Source organism: Podarcis filfolensis, assembly GCF_964270895.1.
Source record: "Podarcis filfolensis genome assembly, chromosome: 1".
In the NCBI taxonomy this organism is placed as follows: domain Eukaryota; kingdom Metazoa; phylum Chordata; class Lepidosauria; order Squamata; family Lacertidae; genus Podarcis; species Podarcis filfolensis.
The window spans coordinates 7,396,394-7,416,866 of NC_139604.1; the positions used below are offsets into that span (position 1 = coordinate 7,396,394).

Sequence of the window (20,473 nt, forward strand, 5' to 3'; positions counted from 1 at the left end):
AAAGGGTGCGTGGCTCCTGTGGGCTTTTCTGCGAGGTGGGAGAAGGGACTGGTGCGACCAGTCAGTCCCTTCTCCCTCCTGGGGAAAAGCCCACAAGAGCCGCACGGAGCTTGTGTGCGGCTCTTGGGGGCTTTTCCCGCCTGCCTCCCCCCCTGCACTCGCTCCATAGGACGCACACACATTTTCCCTTGCTTTTTAGGAGGGAAAAGGTGCGTCCTATAGAGTGAAAAATACGGCATGTTTTCATCTGGATAAACAGGTGGGAAGGACACCTAAAGAAATGAAACACCATCAAAGCTCCCAACCGGAGATAAGAAACTTTCACTTCAGTTTTGGATTAACCACAGTTTTGCATATTGTCCAAATCGTAAACTGTGGATAGTCTTAACTATTGTTTGATAATCAAACCAGCTTCATAATCCAGTGCTTGAAGTTAGCTTGTTTCAAGCAAACCACAGTTAAGATTAATCACAGTTTGTCCAAATTCAGGTCCAAATTAATTGTCCAAATTAATGGAAAAAAGGAGGATGAAAACTTCCAGACTCCTCCTCACAGCTGTGCCAGAAGAGGACCAGAAATGCAAAAGCCTACACTCATTCCCGCCATTGTGAAAACCATGGTTTATTGTAATGTCTGAACACAGTCACTAAGAGTTACAAAATCTGAGTTAACTTGGAGGATGTCTTGGAGGAGGCAGCGTGAGAAGCTGAAATAATGAATGACAATTTCTTCGTTCGGAGCTGGTGGGACTTCGGAATTAATTTGTTGCTTTATTTTTCAGTCAAGTTGACTGATGTCTCTTCGATTCAGCAAATCCTGCCAAACCACAAATGCCGGGCGGAGAAGCAGAAGCCTCTGTCCGTGGAGCAACTCATGCGACTGCTAAAGGAGCTGTTTAAGAGAACCAGATTAGAGAAGCCAGGCCAGGTGGACCCAAAGGCAGCTGAATTAACTCTGAGCCTCCTGACTTCTGCGTATGACAGGTGACAACACAGAGACACCCAGTGTCCCATGGCAGATTTGTGGCAGCTTCACATTTTTATGTAAAAATGCCTGGGTCATTTGTTGTTTTTAAATCCATGGTTCTAGATATAAATATACAGTGGTTCCTTGGGTTACATATGCTTCAGGTTACATACGCTTCAGGTTACAGACTCTGCTAACCCAGAAATATTACCTCGGGTTAAGAACTTTGCTTCAGGATGAGAACAGAAATTGTGCAGCGGTGGCGCAGCAGCAGCAGGAGGCCCCATTAGCTAAAGTGGTGTTTCAGGTTAAGAACAGACCTCCGGAACGAATTAAGTACGTAACCAGAGGTACCACTGTATATGGAAATTCCAAACTAGGGCCAATTTTCAGATGGACAGGTGCAGAAAATATCCTTTAGAGGTGATTTGGCATGGCATGTATCTCTGCCTACACATATTGGTTTGTTTTCAGGTTGCAGGTTATGGTATCTTGGCCTCAATAATGGGCTCTAGACCTGTGGTTCCCAGTGTGGGGCACCCCCCCCCACACACAGGGGGGCAATTTTATTTTTAATGGCGGGCAATTTGAGAATGAGTTAGACCAAGTTAATGGCCTTAATGGGACGCAGGTGGCGCAGTGGCTTAAACCACAGAGCCTAGGGCTTGCCGATCAGAAGGTCAGTGGTTCGAATCCCCGTGATGGGGTGAGCTCCCATTGCTCGGTCCCTGCTCCTGCCAACCTAGCAGTTTGAAAGCACGTCAAAGTGCAAGTAGATAAATAGGTACTGCTCCGGCGGGAAGGTAAATGGTGTTTCCGTGCACTGCTCTGGTTCGCCAGAAGCGGCTTAGTCATGCTGGCCACATGACCCGGAAGCTGTACACCGGCTCCCTTGGCCAGTAAAGCGAGATGAGCGCTGCAACCCCAGAGTTGTCTGTGACTGGACCTAATGGTTAGAGGTCCCTTTACTTTTAATGGCCTTTTAGCTTCCTCCACGTGAATGGGAGTTCACTTTTGAATAATAAGAATTACAGGGGTACCTCAGGTTAAGAACTTAATTTGTTCTGGAGGTCCGTTCTTAACCTGAAGCACCACTTTAGCTAATGGGGCCTCCTGCTGCCACTGCGCCGCCGCCATGCAATTTCTGTTCTCATCCTGAAGCAAAGTTCTTAACCTGAGGTACTATTTCTGGGTTAGCGGAGTCTGTAACCTGAAGTGTCTGTAACCTGAAGTGTCTATAACCCGAGGTACCACTGTATATGTCACTGGGGGGGGGGGCATCAGGATTTAAGAGGTGCTTAGGTGGGGCATAACCAAAAAAAGGTTGGGAACCACTGCTCTAGACCTAAGGTGGGCAACCTGTGCCTAGCAGAGATTGGCAGAGGGGGGGGACATTGCACACCTGGTTTCTTGATGCCAGGTAACACTATCACCTACTGAAAGGAGGAGGTACTGGTAGTTCAGCGTCATAAAGACACAGAAGTAGTAGCACTGGGGGGGGGTGTGTGTCTGTGTTTCCTCAATTGTCGGTTTTTCTCCTGTTTGAATTTGTCTCGTTTTGTACATTAACTTACTGGACACCCACACCTCTTGTATTTTGTTGCAAATCATCTTGAGTACAGCTCATTGTGGAAAGGCAGCATACAAATAAATAAAACAAACTACCTTTAGAGGCTGCAGATTCCTGGCGCTGGTGTAGAACCTTTCTCCTTTTTTTGGTCAGGAAAAGGGACTTCAAATTCCAAAGTTGGGAGATAGCTCATGTAGCAGCTGTTGATTTTCCTCTTGCTTCCTGCCCCTTTTTCTTACATTGTAGGAACGGAGTGGGCTTTATCCAGCCCCGATCAGCTGCAGCTGCTCTAATTGCTCTCTCAGGGGATGGCCTGCTTACCAAATATAGAGGTAAGCAGTATTGCTCTTCTGTATTTATTCTCCGCAACAAGTTTGGCTCAGAGTGCTGACAAACGTATACGCTTTTTTGCACAGTAAGCAATCAAGTCTTGCTAAGCACAGACGAAAACGTGAAAAATGAACTGCCCGCCCAAAGAAAATAGCAGAAATAAATGCAGTTTCTCTTTTCCTTTACACCTCTCAGTTTCCCTTTTTGCATCAGTAGAGGCAAGCAGTGCTGGATTTAGGGCACTGGAAGTGGTTCTCCCATACTGGATGCTGAGACGAGGGGTGCAAAATTGAGAAGATCCATAATTGAGAAGATCCATTGGGGTACCAAGTTTTGACCTTACTCAGGGTGCCATTATTACCCAAAATTACCATTCCTGGAAGGGACGCGGGTGGCGCTGTGGGTTAAACCACAGAGCCTAGGACTTGCTGATCAGAAGGTCGGCAGTTTGAATCCCTGCAACGGGGTGAGCTCCCGTTGCTCGGTCCCTGCTCCTGCCAACCTAGCAGTTCGAAAGCATGTCAAAGTGCAAGTAGATAAATAGGTACCACTCCGGTGGGAAGGTAAATGGTGTTTCCGTGTGCTGCTCTGGTTCTCCAGAAGCAGCTTAGTCATGCTGGCCACATGACCCAGAAGCTATACGCCGGCTCCCTTGGGCAATAAAGCGAGATGAGTACCGCAACCCCAGAGTCGTTCACGACTGGACCTAATGGTCAGGCGTCCCTTTACAGAGGCAAGCAGTGCTGGATTTAGAGTGCTAGAAGTGTTTCCCCCGCATGGGATGCTGAGCTGAGGGGGTGCAAAATTGAGAAGATCCATAATTGAGATGTTTTGGACTCTCTCAGGGTGCCATTATTACCCAAAATTACCATTCCTGGAGGCAAGGGCTGAGTATAGTAAGGAAATGGCAGAGAGACAAAATCTGCAGTGCAGCACACAGTGAAGTGTGGTAAGCGAAGTGAAACAGACAGGCTTAAATACATTCAGCTCCATGTTGGATTGTAAGTAATTGTGTAATCATGCCATGTCACTGCGCCAGGGTGTTATAGTGGTTAGAGCAGGGATCCCCAAACTCGGCCCTCCAGATGTTTTGGGACTACAATTCCCATCATCCCTAGCTAACAGGACCAGTGGTCAGGGATGATGGGAACTGTAGTCCCAAAGCATCTGGAAGGCCGAGTTTGGGGATGCCTGGGTTAGAGTGTTGGGTTAGAACGCAGGCTACGAAATAACTCTCTTGACTCTCCAGGAATTCTGACTGGTGTTCTCTGGTGCTGGCAGGTCTCTTTCAGCTTTACGCAACCTGTGCAGGAAGGAGCGCCAGCCGGACTCACATTTCTCGAAATGGTGTGAGGAATCTGCTAACAGACTTACTCCAGGTAATTCAGCTACTGTGCAATGTGGAAATGGAGAGGTGGTGAATCTCCTGAAGCAGACCGGTGAGAAAAACTACATGGCCCTAACATGGATATCTGATTTACGGCTATTCCCAGAGCATCCTTGTTTGTTCACTTCAGAGTCTCCTAGAATACTGAGAGATAATAATAATAATAAATTTTATTTATACCCCGCCCTCCCCAGCCAAGGCCAGGCTCAGGGTGGCTCACAACCAATAATAAAAACAAGTTGAATGAATACAACTTAAAAAACAAGATTAAAATATGACATTAAAACATTAAAATGCAGCCTCATCACAGGAGGAGAAAGGAAAAAAGAAAAAGGGGGAGGGAACCAAATTGACTCCAAGCCAAAGGCCAGGTGGAACAACTCCATCTTACAGGCCCTGTGGAAAGAAATCAGATCCTGCAGGGTCCTGGTCTCATGAGACAGAGCGTTCCATCAGGCTGGAGCCAGTGTTGAAAAGGCCCTGGCTCTAGTTGAGGCTAATCTAACTTCCTTAGGGCCCGGGACCTCTAGGGGGTTGCTATTTATGGACCTTAAGGTCCTCCGTGGGGCATACCGGGAGAGGCAGTCCCATAGGTATGAGGGTCCTAGGCCGTGAAGGGATTTAAAGGTCAAAACCAGCACCTTGAACCTGACCCTGTACTCCGCCGGGAGCCAATGCAGCTGGAAAAGCACTGGGTGAATATGCTCCCATGGCAGAGCCCCTGTTAGGAGCCTCGCTGCAGCATTCTGCACCCGCTGGAGTTTCTGGGACAGCTTCAAGGGCAGCCCCGCGTAGAGCGAATTACAGTAGTCAAGCCTGGAGGTGACCGTCGCATGGATCACTGTGGCCAGGTCAGGGCGGGAAAGGTAAGGGACCAACTGCTTGATGCTGTGAAGGTGGAAAAATGTCGCCTTGGCTATTGCTGTAACCTGCGCCTCCATGGAAAGGGAGGCATCAAGAATTACACCCAAACTCTTAACGGAAGGCAATGGCACTAATTGGGCCCCCGCAAGAGGAGGAAGTTGGTCCCTCATCCCCATACCATTCTGACCCAGCCAGAGGACCTCTGTCTTCGAAGGATTTAGTTTCAATCAGCTCTCACGAAACCATCCAGCCACAGCTTCCAAGCATCTGGTCAGTGTGTCCGGGGCCGAGTCGGTGTGGCCATCCATCAGCAGATAGAGCTGAGTGTCATCAGATAGGAAAAATGAGATTTGCAGATCAGAGAGGGTGAGACACTAAGGAGGAATGAATCAGCTAGTTAAGAAAGGACAAACATCAGATTCCAAGGATGCTTGGATAAGAGGGAGGCACTATCACCATGGGCTCCCTTGGTGCCAGAACTCCTGAAGAGGAAGGGCTCTTAAAGGCTGGTTTTGAAGTTAAATCCCAGTCTAATATGCCCTCTCAATCCTTAGCCTCTTCCTCTCAGGTCGGGCAGCCAGAGCCCTAGGTCATGACGATGCACTGACATGCCAACATACATGCACAGAGTTAAAGTTTCAGGGGTGACACCTTAAATAAAACCCATCATCTTTTGTCAGGGCAGAAATGCCCTTTTCACTTCCCTTTATTTTTATATAGCCTCTTCTCATTCCGTTTGATGGCGGTGGTCTTTTGCTGAGGGTTTATGGTGACAATGTGTTTTGCAGATCCTGGCAGTCGTGGGAGAACGCCGTAACCTGTCTAACGTGGAAATTGCACTGAAGAGTTGTTTCAGTGGGGTGAGTTAAAATACAGTATCAAAGGTAGCTTGGGTCATATATAACCATCTTCACTGGCAGAAAATGCACTTCTGAGTTATGTTACTTAATTGCACAGTCCTTTCATTCTTCTGTCACAAAACAGAGTGATTTCCTGAACTGTAAGAGACCAGATCCAATTAAGCTCACATCTTAAGGACCTTGAAGACCGCTATCACCATCACAAAAGACATGCTGTCCTTTTTGAGCAAAGACCTCAGTAAAGGCTTCACTGGTACCCTGGATACAGGGCTGGCACAATACATTTTGGTACCTGAGGCGAACCACAAAATGGCACCTCCCTCCCCATCAGGGAAGGAGGGCCATAGCTGTCAACGTTTCCCTTTTTTAAAGGGAAATTCCCTTATTCCGAATAGGATTCCTCACAAGAAAAGGGAAAAGTTGACAGCTATGAGGAGGGCTGAGTGAAGATCTTCATCAGGAACAAGGGGGGAATAAAGATCTACATTAGGATCTGCTGCCTCTGTGAATCCTGACGCCTGAGGCGGTCACCTCACCTTGCCCCATGGGTGGGTCAGCCCTGCCTGGATTGTTCCATGCAAGACTCATGCTGGAGACTCCATAAGAGCAGAACTGAGTTGTTGCTTCAGCAGGAGAGCTGTGTCTTCAGTAAGAACTGCAGCTCTTTCTCAGTTGCTTCTCCACCCTCAGTGAGAGCAGCCTCTCCATTTCAAGGACACCAGCCTGATTTAGCAGCCATTGGCACCTGAGGTGAATCACAAAACTGGTGCCCCCTCCTGGCCAGGAAGATGCGGTGAGCGAAGATCTACATCAGAAATGAGGGGGTGGGGTAAAGGTCTACACTGGGATCTGCTGCTGAGGATCCTGCTGCCTGAGGCAGTCGCCTCACTTTGCCTCATGGGTGGGCCAGCCCTGGCCATGATAGAGATTAGCTCCAAAACCAGAGAGTTGTATTCAGCTGAGTCATAGAGTAAACCCATTGACATCAGTGAGAGGGCTAACCTAAGAGCATTGGTTTTAATGGGTCTCTAAGTATGTCTTAGGATGCGGGTGGCGCTGTGGGTTAAACCACAGAGCCTAGGACTTGCCAATCAGAAGGTCGGCGGTTTGAATCCCCGTGATGGGGTGAGCTCCCGTTGCTCGGTCCCTGCTCCTGCCAACCTAGCAGTTCGAAAGCATGTCAAAGTGCAAGTAGATAAATAGGTACCGCTCCGGCGGGAAGGTAAACGGCGTTTCTGTGCGCTGCTCTGGTTCGCCAGAAGCGGCTTAGTCATGCTGGCCACATGACCCGGAAGCTGTACGCCGGCTCCCTCGGCCAGTAAAGCGAGATGAGCGCCGCAACCCCAGAGTCGGTCACGACTGGACCTAATGGTCAGGGGTCCCTTTACCTTTTAAGTATGTCTTATTTAGATTCTTTTGGAATTATAGATGAGATTTCAACACAGAAGCGTAGAAAACCTGTGGGTTAATTTTTAGAGTGATCTTTTCCAATGAAAAGCCAGACTTTGTGCTACATGTTGTGCCTGAGACAAAGTTCTTGTTTGAGCTAAGGACTAGTGTTCTCTTTCAGGTTCTGGGTTCTGCAGTTGATGAAGAGAGGTTCTTAGCTTGGCTCCAGTCTGAACCTGCCATCCTTCTTTGGCTCCCCACCTGCTACAGATTGTCAGCAACAGAAATGGTCAAACACCAGGTCAAATGTAACATCTGCAAGAGCTTTCCCATCACTGGACTAAGGTGTGTTGTATCATACTAACTAGGCCAGTGCTGTTCAAAGATTCAGCCGCTTAATTGCACAAAAAAATCTAATTTTGAGGGGTGGCTGAATCTAGTTTCGTGGAGGTATAGGAAATTCTCGTTTGGTGTTTATTGTTTCATTTACTCATGGATATTCCTCTCAAGTGAATTGAGCCGTTTCTGTGAATCTCCCACTAGGGATGGGAGCATAAATCAGTTTCTCATTTTATTTCTCATTTTTTCCAATCTTAAATTCAGTTCTCCAATTTGCAGATTTTTTTTAATCCCTCCTGAAAACTATTCAACATTTTAGTTCAGATTTTTCCTAACAAACGTATTTCTGTATATAGTGTTAACAAATGTGCACATTTTCCCCAAGCAGTTTCTCTTAGTGTAATACATTCCTGAATATTAATTTCACTAGTATCTTCATTTTGATGCACATCCCCCCCTCCACCCCCGGTAATATGTGCATTTTTGTAAACATTGGCTGGAGAACTGCACCACAAATTCAGATAAGTGTGAATTTGGAAGGATGGCTGCATTCTCGTTCTCATATTGATTTGGACAGTCAGTGCAGATTTAATAAATTTCCTGTAAATGCAAACTGAATTGCATTTCTCTCCCCATCCCTACGGGTCTTTACTAGGTTTTCATTTCTTGTCTGGCCAGGTATCGTTGCCTGAAGTGCCTGAACTTTGACATTTGCCAAGTCTGTTTCTTTACCGGACAACTCTGCAAACCTCACAAGAAATCTCACCCTGTGATGGAGCACTGTGTGCCGGTTAGTCATGGACCCATTCACTTCTATTGCTTAGTCTACTAGTCTACTGAATGCTGAGTTAACTGGGTGGTTGGTGCTAAGTTTTGCATTCTGGCATGCATCAGATTGATTTGTGTTAAGAAAGAGTTATTTCCTAGGAAATGAAAGGATGATATTTTAGCCACAATATATTGTTGCACGCCACCCCGATCTCTGAACAGGGGTTCCAGGGCTGCAGTGGCGTAGCGTGGGGGGTGCAGGGGGGGCCGGCCGCACCGGGCGCAACATCTGGGGGTTAGGGTTAGGGGGCGCAAATCCACGGGTTAGGGGGCGCAAATCCACGGGTTAGGGGGCGCAAATTACTTGCCTTGCCCCGGGTGCTGACAACCCACGCTACGCCACTGCAGGGCTGGAGGTTTTCCCACCCCTGATCTAAAGCAAAGTGGGTGCCTAGCAGAAAAAGAGGGCCTTTTCAGTGGTGGCACCCCATTTGGGGAGTCCTCTCCTCACAGAGATTCTCTTGACACCTGGTTCATCGTCCTTTTGGCACCAGGCAAATGTGGTTTTCTTTCTGAATGAAAGCTTTTCTGGTGTAGTGTTAATACTGCTGTTTGGGGCTGCATTTATAATTTTGTGGTTTTTAGTTTTTGCAATACAGTGGTACCTCGGGTTACATACGCTTCAGGTTACAGACTCTGCTAACCCAGAAATAGTACCTCCAGTGGCGCAGCGGCAGCAGGAGGCCCCATTAGCTAAAGCGGTACCTCAGGTTAAGGACAGTTTCGGGTTAAGAACGGACCTCTGGAACGAATTAAGTACTTAACCCAAGGTACCACTGTAATGCTAATAATAATAATAATTTATTTGTACCCCAGCCGCTCTGGGCGACTCCCAATGGAATATTAAAAACACAATCAAACATTTAAAAACTTCCTTAAACAGGGCTGCATTCAGATGTCTTCTAAAAGTCAGATAGTTGTTTATTTCCTTGACATCTCTTGGGAGGGCGTTTCACAGGGCAGGTGCCACTACCGAGAAGGCCCTCTGCCTGGTTCGCTGTAACCTCACTTCTCACAGTGAGGGAACCGCCAGAAGGCCCTCAGCTGGTTATTGTATTTACATAAACAAATCTTTACCTTCCCCCAGTTCCCTCCAAGAACCCCACTTTAATCTTACTTCCTCACCTTTCCTGCAGCCCTTCTTCATCTATTTACACATATCACCCTCCCCATTTCCAAATCAACCAAGGAGCTTTCTCCCCCCCAACCCATATCGCCCCTCATTTATCTTACCTGGGCCAACTCTTAACATTCTTAGCTGTCCTTTTGTATATCCATCTTCTTTCTCCATTGCCCTGCCACCCGGACAGGTGTCCACAAAGGAGAGAACAAAGTTGTTTTTCCGCATCATCCGAAACAACTTGCTACAAGGGCGCTGCGAGAGGAAGGAAGCTCTGAGAAGGAAGACCTTGATGGTGATGGGGGATGCAGGCTACTCTGCTGACGGCCATGCACAGTGAGTGCATCATTCGATGCTGTGTGTTTGTATCTCTTAGGCTGCTTCTCTCTGGCCCTTGGCAGCACGTTCTCAACCGTGCTGCCACCCTGGCCTAATGCCAGCCGAAATTTGTTTTCCTGCAGTTTCACTGACCGTGGGAAGAAAGCCCCCTCTGGTTAGCCTTCAGCTGGGCTTCAGTATTGCACTTCCAGCCTAAAAACTTTGTAATGAGTTGCTTTATCATGTTAAAATGCTTTCCCTTCATTTGCTGCTTCCCTGTGCTCAGCTTTATGAGCTGAGCAGGCCATTAAGAAAAGAAGCATTTCCAGAATCCCTAAGGGGGTGTCGTTCCCTCATCTGCAGAGGGGTCAACGCAAATGGAAAATGTTCCTCTTTCTTTCCATTGCGGACTCCAGTTGTGTATTGGTTGTTTTTTTAATAATATTGTATTAATTTTCCAAATATAAAACAGAAAAAGAACAAAGAAAAGAAAAAATAACATCAACAATAGCATCAATAATACATATTCATAATTGGACATAAAAAAAGAAAAAAGAAAGAAATTGAAAAAGAAGAAAAGTTGACTTCCCCTTAGTCCCTTCCCTGGTTTCATTGTTTATCATCATACCACATGCCCATTTTTATTTTAAAAAAATCATTAAAATTACTTATTGTCCATTCATATTTCCTTACAGATATTTCTAGAATCCTGCTAATGTATTAACCTGTGTACTTTGCTTCTGTATATATGCAATAAAGTCCTTCCAGTCTTCTTTCAACTCGTTGTCATCTCTTCCTCTTAGTTTCAACGTCAATTTTGCCGTTTCAGCATATTCCATTAATTTAACTTGCCGATCTTCTTTAGCTGGGACACCTTCTTCTTTGCAGTGCTGTGCTAGCAGTATTCGTGCAGCTGTAGTTGCATACTGAAATAAGTCTTTTTGTGGTCCTGGTATGTCCACTCCTGTTATACCTAATAGAAAAGCTTCTGGTTTTTTTAGCAAAAGTTGTTTTAAACAACTTCTTCATTTCATTATAAATCATTTCCCAATATTTCTTAACAATTTTGCAGTCCCTCCGCATATGAAAAAAATGTCGCTTGCAGACTCCAATTGAAATGCCTTCGGATTATGTAGGAGGCAAACCTACACGCTTTCAATAAGCTTCTGTATATCTACATGGGCATTGTGTGTGCATATTTGCACAACGTGCATCGTGTTCTGCCAGCCACATATCCTCCTGGTCTGGCAGCTTCCTGACAAAGCCTCATTTTTGCAATCTTAGGCGGGCAGCAATCATCAGGCCTCCATGACTGGTAGGCTGTGTTTGACTTGGTGAGTCATTGCAAAAGAAGAAGCCAACAGGCTGCCCGGCTGCCCTGTAAACCTGGGGCATGGGGCAACGAGGAGGAGAGAACATAGATAAGATGTGCTTCATCAGAATGCCACACAGATGCCAGACCTCCTTGGCTGGAGCCCTCAATTCTTGCTCATTCAAGCAGTTCACCCCTAAAGTTGCCCTCCTGCATTGTCTCAAAAGACAGACAGATGCCAACAAGAAGGAATCACAGGGCTGGAGGCAGAGATCATCAGTACCTGCCCCCGAGTCAGCATTGGGTGGCTGCATCTGAAAGCTGCCTCTTACTTTTTGCTGTTGTTGTTTAGCCGTTTAGTCGTGTCCGACTCTTCGTGACCCCATGGACCAGAGCACGCCAGGCACTCCTGTCTTCCACCGCCTCCCGCAGTTTGGTCAAACTCATGCTGGCAGCTTCGAGAACACTGTCCAACTATCTCGTCCTCTGTTTTCCCCTTCTTCTTGTGCCCTCCATCTTTCCCAACATCAGGGTCTTTTCCAGGGAGTCTTCTCTTCTCATGAGGTGGCCAAAGTATTGGAGCCTCAGCTTCAGGATCTGTCCTTCCAGTGAGCACTCAGGGCCTCTTACTTTACTGCTTCCAAATAATTATTGTGAATTGGATACCTCTATTGATGGTGGATGCTTTTGTGCTTGCTAATTCATGGATCTTCTGCCGCCCTCCAGTTTCACTGTCTTCTGAACTTTTTGTTTTCTTCCCAATACTTCAGTTGCTGTAATATTTTAGTATCTCAAGCTGCCTTCTGGTTGCCATAAACCACGCTCTGGTCTTCATCTAGGCTTCAAATGTAGCCTGTGTCTGGGATACTTTGGTGCATGCAAAATCTTGCATGTGTTCACTGCAGTGTTTGACTTCTTCTTGGAATGGCAGATATCCCATCCCTGCCATTCCATGTCGCAATCAAACAGATTATCAAACTCTTCTTAATTTGATGGGAGGATTTGCTATGCAACATGGCGGGCAGGGGGGACTTCTGATCAGACTTCCAAACATCTCTTGCGTATGCAGAACAACTGCGCAGTTATTTGGATCCATAGCGTTATTTATATGGAAATGTTCTGGCTGCCATATGGATGAGGGGAGGAGGGAGTTTGTTCAGCATCTCATTTTATTCCTTTCTACCTTATTTTTGCAGCTTCTGCTCTAGTCATTCCACTTCTTCAAGGCAGCATGTGCCATCTCAGTGCATCTGCTCAGTGCATACTTTGGACCAGAAGTTAAGCAGTCCTTTAGATGCTAAAGTAACCCAAGGACAGACGATGGCTAAAGTAACCCAAGGACAGATGATGGCAAACAACAATAGCCTACTATGTCAAGAGAAAACATCCAGTCAGGTACGGGACTCCACTAAACACCAGCTCAGCATGTGCTGATACTTTGTAAGCTGCAAATGGGGTAAATTTGATTTCATTCCCGCAAGCATATTTTTCTTAATATAATGAAGATTCTGTGGGATAACCAGCCTCATATAACTAACATGTTTAAGTCTAATTAATGCATGAAGGGGTTAATGCCATAGAGTAAGCTGTCCTGCCAGGCTTGCAATGAAGGTAATCAAGGCTTTTATTTCCCCTTCAGTCTACTTGAGAAGCTCAGCATGTAAAGAGAGAGGTCCGAGCTGCTTGCTCAGACTGCATGGCTTTTAGAAGCCATTCTTGTGTTCCTGTACCAATAATTTAGGAACTTTCACCACTGTAACTACTAAGCCAAGTTTTACTGCCTGTGTTTCCTGAGTGGTGTATGGAAAAGCACATGAACCTGACTTTTGGATAGTTTGTAAGTAAGCCATCTTTAACTTATTAAATGTGTGTTCTTTTCTATGCTAAGGAAAGAGGGAAGTTTTGGAACTTACAAGGGCATGTTTTAAAGGTCTTACAGACTTAATTTTCATGCTTTACCTTACTACATATTTTATGATTTTAAATCTCTGCTGAGGTTCTCTCACTGAAGAGCACTTGCCCTAAACCTGGTATCCAGAAAATTCTCCCTTTATATACTTAATTTATATACTTATTTTCAATGGTTTCCTGTAGGAGATAATAATGGAGATAGCAATGCTTTTATAGTATCACTAATGACTGCTGTTGTGAATGACCACTGTGATTATTGTGCATACACTTAAACTTTAATTAAATATCGATAGGCTGTGCATTTTGTATTTAATTGCCATTTTCAGTGTGCTGTCCCCCGCCTCCCTGGCTACACTCATGCATATACATTCCTGCTCCCTGAGATGAACACTTCAAGCAAACTGACAAAGTGGAATTTCCACAAAAGCTTATGTTGGCTTTTATGATGCCACAAGACGTGTGTGTGTGTGTGTGTGTGTGTGTGTGTGTGTGTTTGTATTCCTATATAAGGGCAATCAACCTTCTGGCATAGCATGTGGCAGAACCTCCTAAAACGCCATTGCTGGCCGTGGACAGAAGAAGCAGCCTACTAGTGTTAGACCAGTCATAGGCAAACTCGGCCCTCCAGATATTTTGGCACTACAACTCCCATCATCCCTAGCTAACAGGATCAGTGGTCAGGGATGATGGGAGTTATAGTCCCAAAACATCTGAAGGGCCGAGTTTGCCTATGCCTGTGTTAGACTGTGATTCCCCCACACCTCGTTCTGTTTTCCTCATTCTAACCAGAAGTACATAGCAAGGATAGTTAAAGGCAGCAGTTCTTGCCCAGCTGCCCAGCAAAACATGACTTTTTGCCTCTTTTGTGCATCTTTCCACAGACACTTGCTTCTCTTAAGGCAGAATTGGCTAAAACACAGGAATCCATCAAGGCCCTTCACATCGAGAGGAGGTGGGTATGCAGACGTCTGTAGCCTTGATTAAGATCCTTGAGCCTTGGATTGTAAAGCATGTGGGAGCCATGCAGCCAAATGAGAGTGTAACCGGGGGAGGGAGGAATGGGGCACTCTCAATCAGTGGTTTACATCCTCGGCATTCAGGAGTGTTTGTCTCTGCATCCCCGTCTCAGCAGCAAGTGCAGCAAAGTGGCTGAGCCGGTTTGAAGGGAGCAGCACTTATCATCAATCAGATTCGGCCGCTAGGTCAGAGAAGTGGGTGATAGGTATGTCTGGTGGTCCATCTCGAATAGAGAGTAGGCAGATAATCTCTCGCGCTTCCGTTCAGGTGTGGGGGTGGCACCTTGATTGCAATCACAAAGGGCAGCGGCAAGTTGCGACGCCAGATAAAACAACACAAAAGTCCCTTGGCAGCAAAGAAAGCCAGGGGAAAGTGACCATCACATCCATCCTGCCTTGGTAGCTAGTGAAAAGCGAGGGAAATCCTACATGCATATGCTCTTTGCAGCCGCCCCAAGGTCGGGACAGGGTGAAGGCACTGGGCACTCTCCAGTTTTTGCCGTCCAGTTCTGTGCCAGAAGTTGGAATAGGCTGTTGGGGAATCACTAGGATGACATGCTGACGCTGTAGCTGATCCGATCTGGCTGTGTGATGGCAAAATCCCTGACCAAGTTGATTGCTGGGATTGCAACCAAGAGCAGAAGCAGCAGTTAAGAAGGAAAATAGGCAACAAAGCAGCCCAGAGAAATATTTCATTCACAACCCACCCTCTGCAAATGCATAACTTTCAGCTAAAAAACTGAACATTTGGTGTAACCCTAAGTTATAGCACTTTTTTATTATTTAAAAAAAGAAAGGTTCCATGTGTGTTGTTGGGTTTCCAAGGGAAATTATTTCCACAGCCATCAAGACTGCCTCTTTGCATGCTCAATTCATGTTAAAGACTGAGGAAGTGGGGGAGGAGACATTATCTAAGGCAGGGATAGGGAACCTCCATCCTGCATGCCAAAGTCGGCACCCCTGGGGTCCTAACTGATGTCACACCAGATGTGGGCCTGGTCTAACCATGGCTGTGATTGGGAGCTGTAAAGTACACCTCTGATTGTTCCTTGGTCAATGGGTTTTCATGCAGCGTCTTTTAGATTTGGCATCTAATGCAGCTCTTGCTAGGGTTGGCTGTTGGGATACTGCCTGGGAGACGGGGGCATCAGGCAGGCTCTCAGCTGGCTCCGGACGATCACTGGTCTCCCATGGAACAGCATCAGCCAGTCAGCGACACGAGCCTCAGATACGTTTAGAGACCCGTGCACGCTCTGTCAGCAGAGTGTGTAAATCACCTCACAGCAGAAGAGGCAGACAGAGAAATATGTGCAAGCATATTTACAGCATTTACCGTATTTTTCGCTCTATAAGACGCACCAGACCACAAGACGCACCTCGTTTTTGGAGGAGGAAAACAAGAAAACAAATATTCTGAATCTCAGAAGCCAGAACAGCAAGAGGGATCGCTGCGCAGTGAAAGCAGCGATCCCTCTTGCTGTTCTGGCTTCTGGGATAGCTGCACAGCCTGCATTCATTCCATAAGACGCACCTTACTTTTTAGGAGGGAAAAAGTGAGTCTTATAGAGCAAAAAATACGGTATTCATCGTAGTTCAGGAGCAAAGGAAAACATGTCTGCTTGCCTTCGTGTCCAGCAAAACAGTCAATATAGCAAAAGCAACATACAACGGAAGTTCACAGCAAACTGTGCTAGGAGTAAACAGGCTTGTGATATACAGACGTCATGCCTGTACCCTTTTAAGGTGGACTGGAACTATATCCTAACATTGGCTTCATTAGGGAACTCTCCACTGTAGAGTTCCTCCCACCATTCCTCTGCATCCAACCAGTCCAGGTAGCCGTGGTGGGTGCGGGAAGGTTGCCCAGGCAACCAAGCAGGAGTAGCAGTAGCAGCTAAAAGGACCCTGCCTAAATAAACTAAAAAAAACTGGGCAAAAAAATCAAGGAAATTGGACATGAATTCACTGGAGAGCCAGTGTGGTGTAGTGGTTAAGAGCGGTGGACTCGTAATCTGGTGAACCAGGTTCGATTCCGCGCTCCTCCACATGCAGCTGCTGGGTGACCTTGGGCTAGTCACACTTTTCTGAAGTCTCTCAGCCCCACTCACCTCACAGAGTGTTTGTTGTGGGGGAGGAAGGGAAAGGAGATGGTTAGCTGCTTTGAGACTCCTTAGGGTAGTGATAAAGTGGGATATTAAATCCAAACTCCTCTTTTTCTACCGCTCAGCTGTTTTAGGAGGACAAAGAGCCTACAAAAGTCCCAAGCTCTCATGTTGTCATACAATTCAACCTGTTGGTGAGGGAAGCATCCTCAAAGAATCTGCCTCACAGTCAGGCATCAAGAAGAGCAGACTTTATCGAACTGCTCATTTTCCAGTGGTCAGGTGCCACCAAAGCAGACATAATGGGGATTATAATCCTATACTGCCACCACTGGGGAAAGGGTCACATTGCAGCCAAATAACTCTGCTGCCACCACAGGCCAAACACAGGTAGTACAACATCAACACTACTGCGCTGATCCCTGCTGAAAGTGGGGCACTGGGCAGAAATTCAATTCCAAAAGCAAGCCAAATTTTGAGAAGGAAACTTTGCAGCGCTGGGTTGAATCCAAGCTACAGTCACCAAGATTCTCCCTTCGCAGCCTCAGCTTAAACCTGAGTGCAGTCTTGATTCTTCATTTGAAGTTGAACCATCTGGAATAAAAGAATGCCAGGTGGCAGCCTCATGGAGAATGAGCCAGATCTGGATCCAGCCCACCAACGAAGACCAATTCCTCACACCTGCTCTAAGTTATGTATGGCCCAAGCTGTTAATAGGTAAAAACCAGCGACATAGATTTCGATAAAATATAACAGGATAGGCAGCACAAAAAAAGGTCCACTGGTGGGATGTTTGCTTGGCAGTCTGTTCCCTGTTGTCTCATGTTCCATATCAGCTGAAAGCTATTTTCTGGAATAACCTCACAGAAAGCACACCTGAGCAGTGCAGTTTCAGAGGTAAGATAGCTTGAAAGGCAACAATAACCAGTAAGAAAAACACAAGTCTTTGGTATATATGGTAAAGTAAAGGTAAAGGGACCCCTGACCATTAGGTCCAGTCGTGGCCGACTCTGGGGTTGCGGCGCTCATCTCGCTTTATTGGCTGAGGGAGCCGGCATACAGCTTCCGGGTTATGTGGCCAGCATGACTAAGCCGCTTCTGGCGAACCAGAGCAGCACACGGAAACACCGTTTACCTTCCCGCCAGAGTGGTACCTATTTATCTACTTGCACTTTGAAGTGCTTTCGAACTGCTAGGTTGGCAGGAGCAGGGACCGAGCAACAGGAGCTCACCCCGTCACGGGGATTCAAACCACCGACCTTCTGATCGGCAAGTCCTAGGCTCTGTAGTTTAACCCACAGAAGGTCTTGTTGCTCCGCCATGACCTCCCTGCCAATTTGGATACAATAAAGGAACTGAAGGCCCCTCGACTGTCCTCGGGTCCAGTATTGGACCACTTTGACCGGATATCCCCAGCCGATGTAGACAGACTCCTCCGAGCTGGAAAGCCCACCACCTGTCCTCTCGACCCGTGCCCGTCTTGGCTGATTAGAGCGTGTCCAGACGAGGTGCGGGCCCTCCTGGGGGATATCATCAATTTGTCCCTTGGCACGGGGACATTCCCAGGGGAACTGAAGGAGGCAGTGGTGCGCCCGCTCTTAAAGAAAACATCATTAGATCCTTTAGATCTATCCAATTACCGCCCGGTTTCGAATCTTCCGTTCCTGGGTAAGGTGATTGAGAGAGCGGTTGCTGAACAGCTTGGTGGGTTTCTGGATGAAACATCGGCTCTGGATCCATTCCAGTCTGGCTTCCGCGCTGGTCATGGGACCGAGACAGCTCTGGTTGCCCTAACAGATGATCTTCGTAGACAGCTGGATCGAGGCGGGTCGGGGCTGCTGATTCTTCTAGATCTGTCAGCAGCTTTCGACATGGTCGATCACGAACTTCTGGACCACCGCCTTGCCGACGTGGGGATCCAGGGCACAGTCCTTCAATGGCTGCGCTCGTTTCTCTCTGGTCGGGGACAGAGGGTGGCGCTTGGGGGGGAATTGTCATCGCGCCACTCCTTGGTGTGTGGAGTACCTCAGGGTGCGATACTCTCCCCAATGCTTTTCAACATCTTTATGCGCCCCCTCGCCCAGCTTGTCCGGAGTTTTGGGCTGGGTTGCCATCAGTATGCCGATGACACCCAACTCTATCTGTTGATGGATGGCCATCCTGACTCGGCCCCAGACACACTGACCAGATGTCTGGAAGCTGTGGCTGGATGGTTACGTGGGAGCCGGTTGAAGCTAAATCCTTCGAAGACAGAGGTCCTGTGGCTGGGACGGGACGATATGGGATTGGGGGGGCAACTCCCATCTCTTGCGGGGGCGCAGTTAGTGCCAGCACCGTCCGTTAAGAGTTTGGGTGTAATCTTCGACACCTCCCTTTCCATGGAGGCGCAGATTGCAGCTATAACAAAGGCGGCATTTTTCCATCTCCGCCAAGCTAAGCAGTTGGCTCCTTACCTCTCTCGCCCTGACCTAGCCACTGTGATCCACGCGACGGTCACCTCCAGACTGGATTATTGTAACTCGCTCTACGTGGGGCTGCCCTTAAGACTGACCCAGAAACTCCAGCGGGTGCAGAATGCTGCAGCGAGACTCCTTACGGGGTCTTCGCTACGAGATCACATTCATCCGGTGCTATATCAACTGCACTGGCTCCCGGTGGAGTACAGGATCAGGTTTAAGGTGCTGGTTTTAACCTTTAAAGCCCTATACGGCCTTGGACCCTCGTACCTACGGGACCGCCTCTCCTGGTATGCCCCACAGAGAAACTTACGGTCTTCAAATAAAAATATCTTGAAGGTCCCAGGCCACAGAGAAGTTAGGCTGGCCTCAACTAGAGCCAGGGCTTTTTCGGCTGTGGCTCCGACCTGGTGGAACACTCTGTCACAAGAGACTAGGGCCCTGCAGGACTTGACATCTTTCCGCAGGGCCTGCAAGACAGAGCTGTTCCGCCAGGCCTTTGGCCAGGGCACAGCCTGACTCCCTCCCTCGGCAATCTTCGCGGAGCTCTGGCCCAATAGTGGCCAGTGGCTTGAACTTAATTAATTTTATAATGAATGATTTTAGAGCGTTGTTTGTGTTGTACTTTTGTATTGTTTTATTGTTGTTAGCCGCCCTGAGCCCAGCTTCGGCTGGGGAGGGCGGGATATAAATAAAATTTATTATTATTATTATTATTACACTATTCTTAAGTCATCGGACTCCCAGCGCTTCCTGATCTGCCTTCACGAAACCTAGGCCAATGTAGGGTGTATGAAAGCTCTCCTTGCTGCTTTATTTAATTACACTGGGCAACAATTTTTTACTTTTTGAATGTTGTCTAGATTTCTACAACTGATTTAGGGTATTTTTGCACTGCTGAATCAGGAAATGGCATCCGTTTCTCTCCATCAGGTCAGGTTTATTGTAAACTGAATGGTGGGCATTGATAAAGGTAAGTACACGTAAATTGCATGTTGCTTCACCATTTTTCAAACTTCAGGGCTTGAACTTCCGTTTCTTGGAACTCCAGGAATGCTCAGCGGCAGGGAGGTCTCTCTTCAGAGTCCAACAGTAGTCAGCCATCATGACTGTGTCCCAGCTACCCTGATACCTGGTCTCCATCTCTTTCATGTCCTGATGGAATCTCTCCCCCTGCTCGTCACTCATTGAACCCAGTTTCTCAGGAAATTGGTCCATATGTGAAAATAGGTAGTGCATCTTGACGCTCATGTTGCAGCCCAGGTTTCTGAAAGCAGTCAGCATGTTGTTGACAAGTTCTGCGTAGTTTCTGGCCTTATTGTTGCCAAGAAAGTTCTTCACTACCAGAACAAATGCCTTCCACGCTTCCAGTTCCACTTCGTTCATTGAGTTTCCAAACTCTGGATCTCTGATGAGCTGACGGATCTGAGGACCATCAAAGATGCCAGCTTTCAACTTCTCCATGGTCAATCCTGGAAAAGCCTGGCACAAGTAAGTGAAGCAGTCACCATCCTTGTCCAGAGCCTTGGTGAACTGCTTGATTAAGCTGAGCTTGATGTGCAGCGGTGGGAAGAGTATTCTGTCTCTGTCCACCAGAGGGTCGTTGATGACATTCCTTTCTTTGCAAGGCACCAATTCCTCCCGCACAGGCCAGTCCTTCTTGGTGTAATGCTGAGCACGGTCCCTACTATCCCACATGCACAGA

General features: G+C 47.2%; 1 protein-coding gene across 1 annotated transcript in view; it reads left to right on the forward strand.

Annotated features, from left to right (window-relative positions):
• DYTN (dystrotelin) overlaps positions 1 to 20,473 on the forward strand; it is a 34,514-nt gene that overhangs the window by 4,902 nt on the left and 9,139 nt on the right. Inside the window, exons 4-12 of the mRNA XM_083573561.1 lie at positions 782 to 983; positions 2,783 to 2,868; positions 4,148 to 4,245; positions 5,906 to 5,977; positions 7,548 to 7,711; positions 8,384 to 8,495; positions 9,844 to 9,989; positions 12,480 to 12,678; positions 14,076 to 14,146. Coding sequence (XP_083429687.1) covers positions 782 to 983; positions 2,783 to 2,868; positions 4,148 to 4,245; positions 5,906 to 5,977; positions 7,548 to 7,711; positions 8,384 to 8,495; positions 9,844 to 9,989; positions 12,480 to 12,678; positions 14,076 to 14,146 — 1,150 coding nt within the window. The remainder of the gene's footprint in view (positions 1 to 781; positions 984 to 2,782; positions 2,869 to 4,147; positions 4,246 to 5,905; positions 5,978 to 7,547; positions 7,712 to 8,383; positions 8,496 to 9,843; positions 9,990 to 12,479; positions 12,679 to 14,075; positions 14,147 to 20,473) is intronic.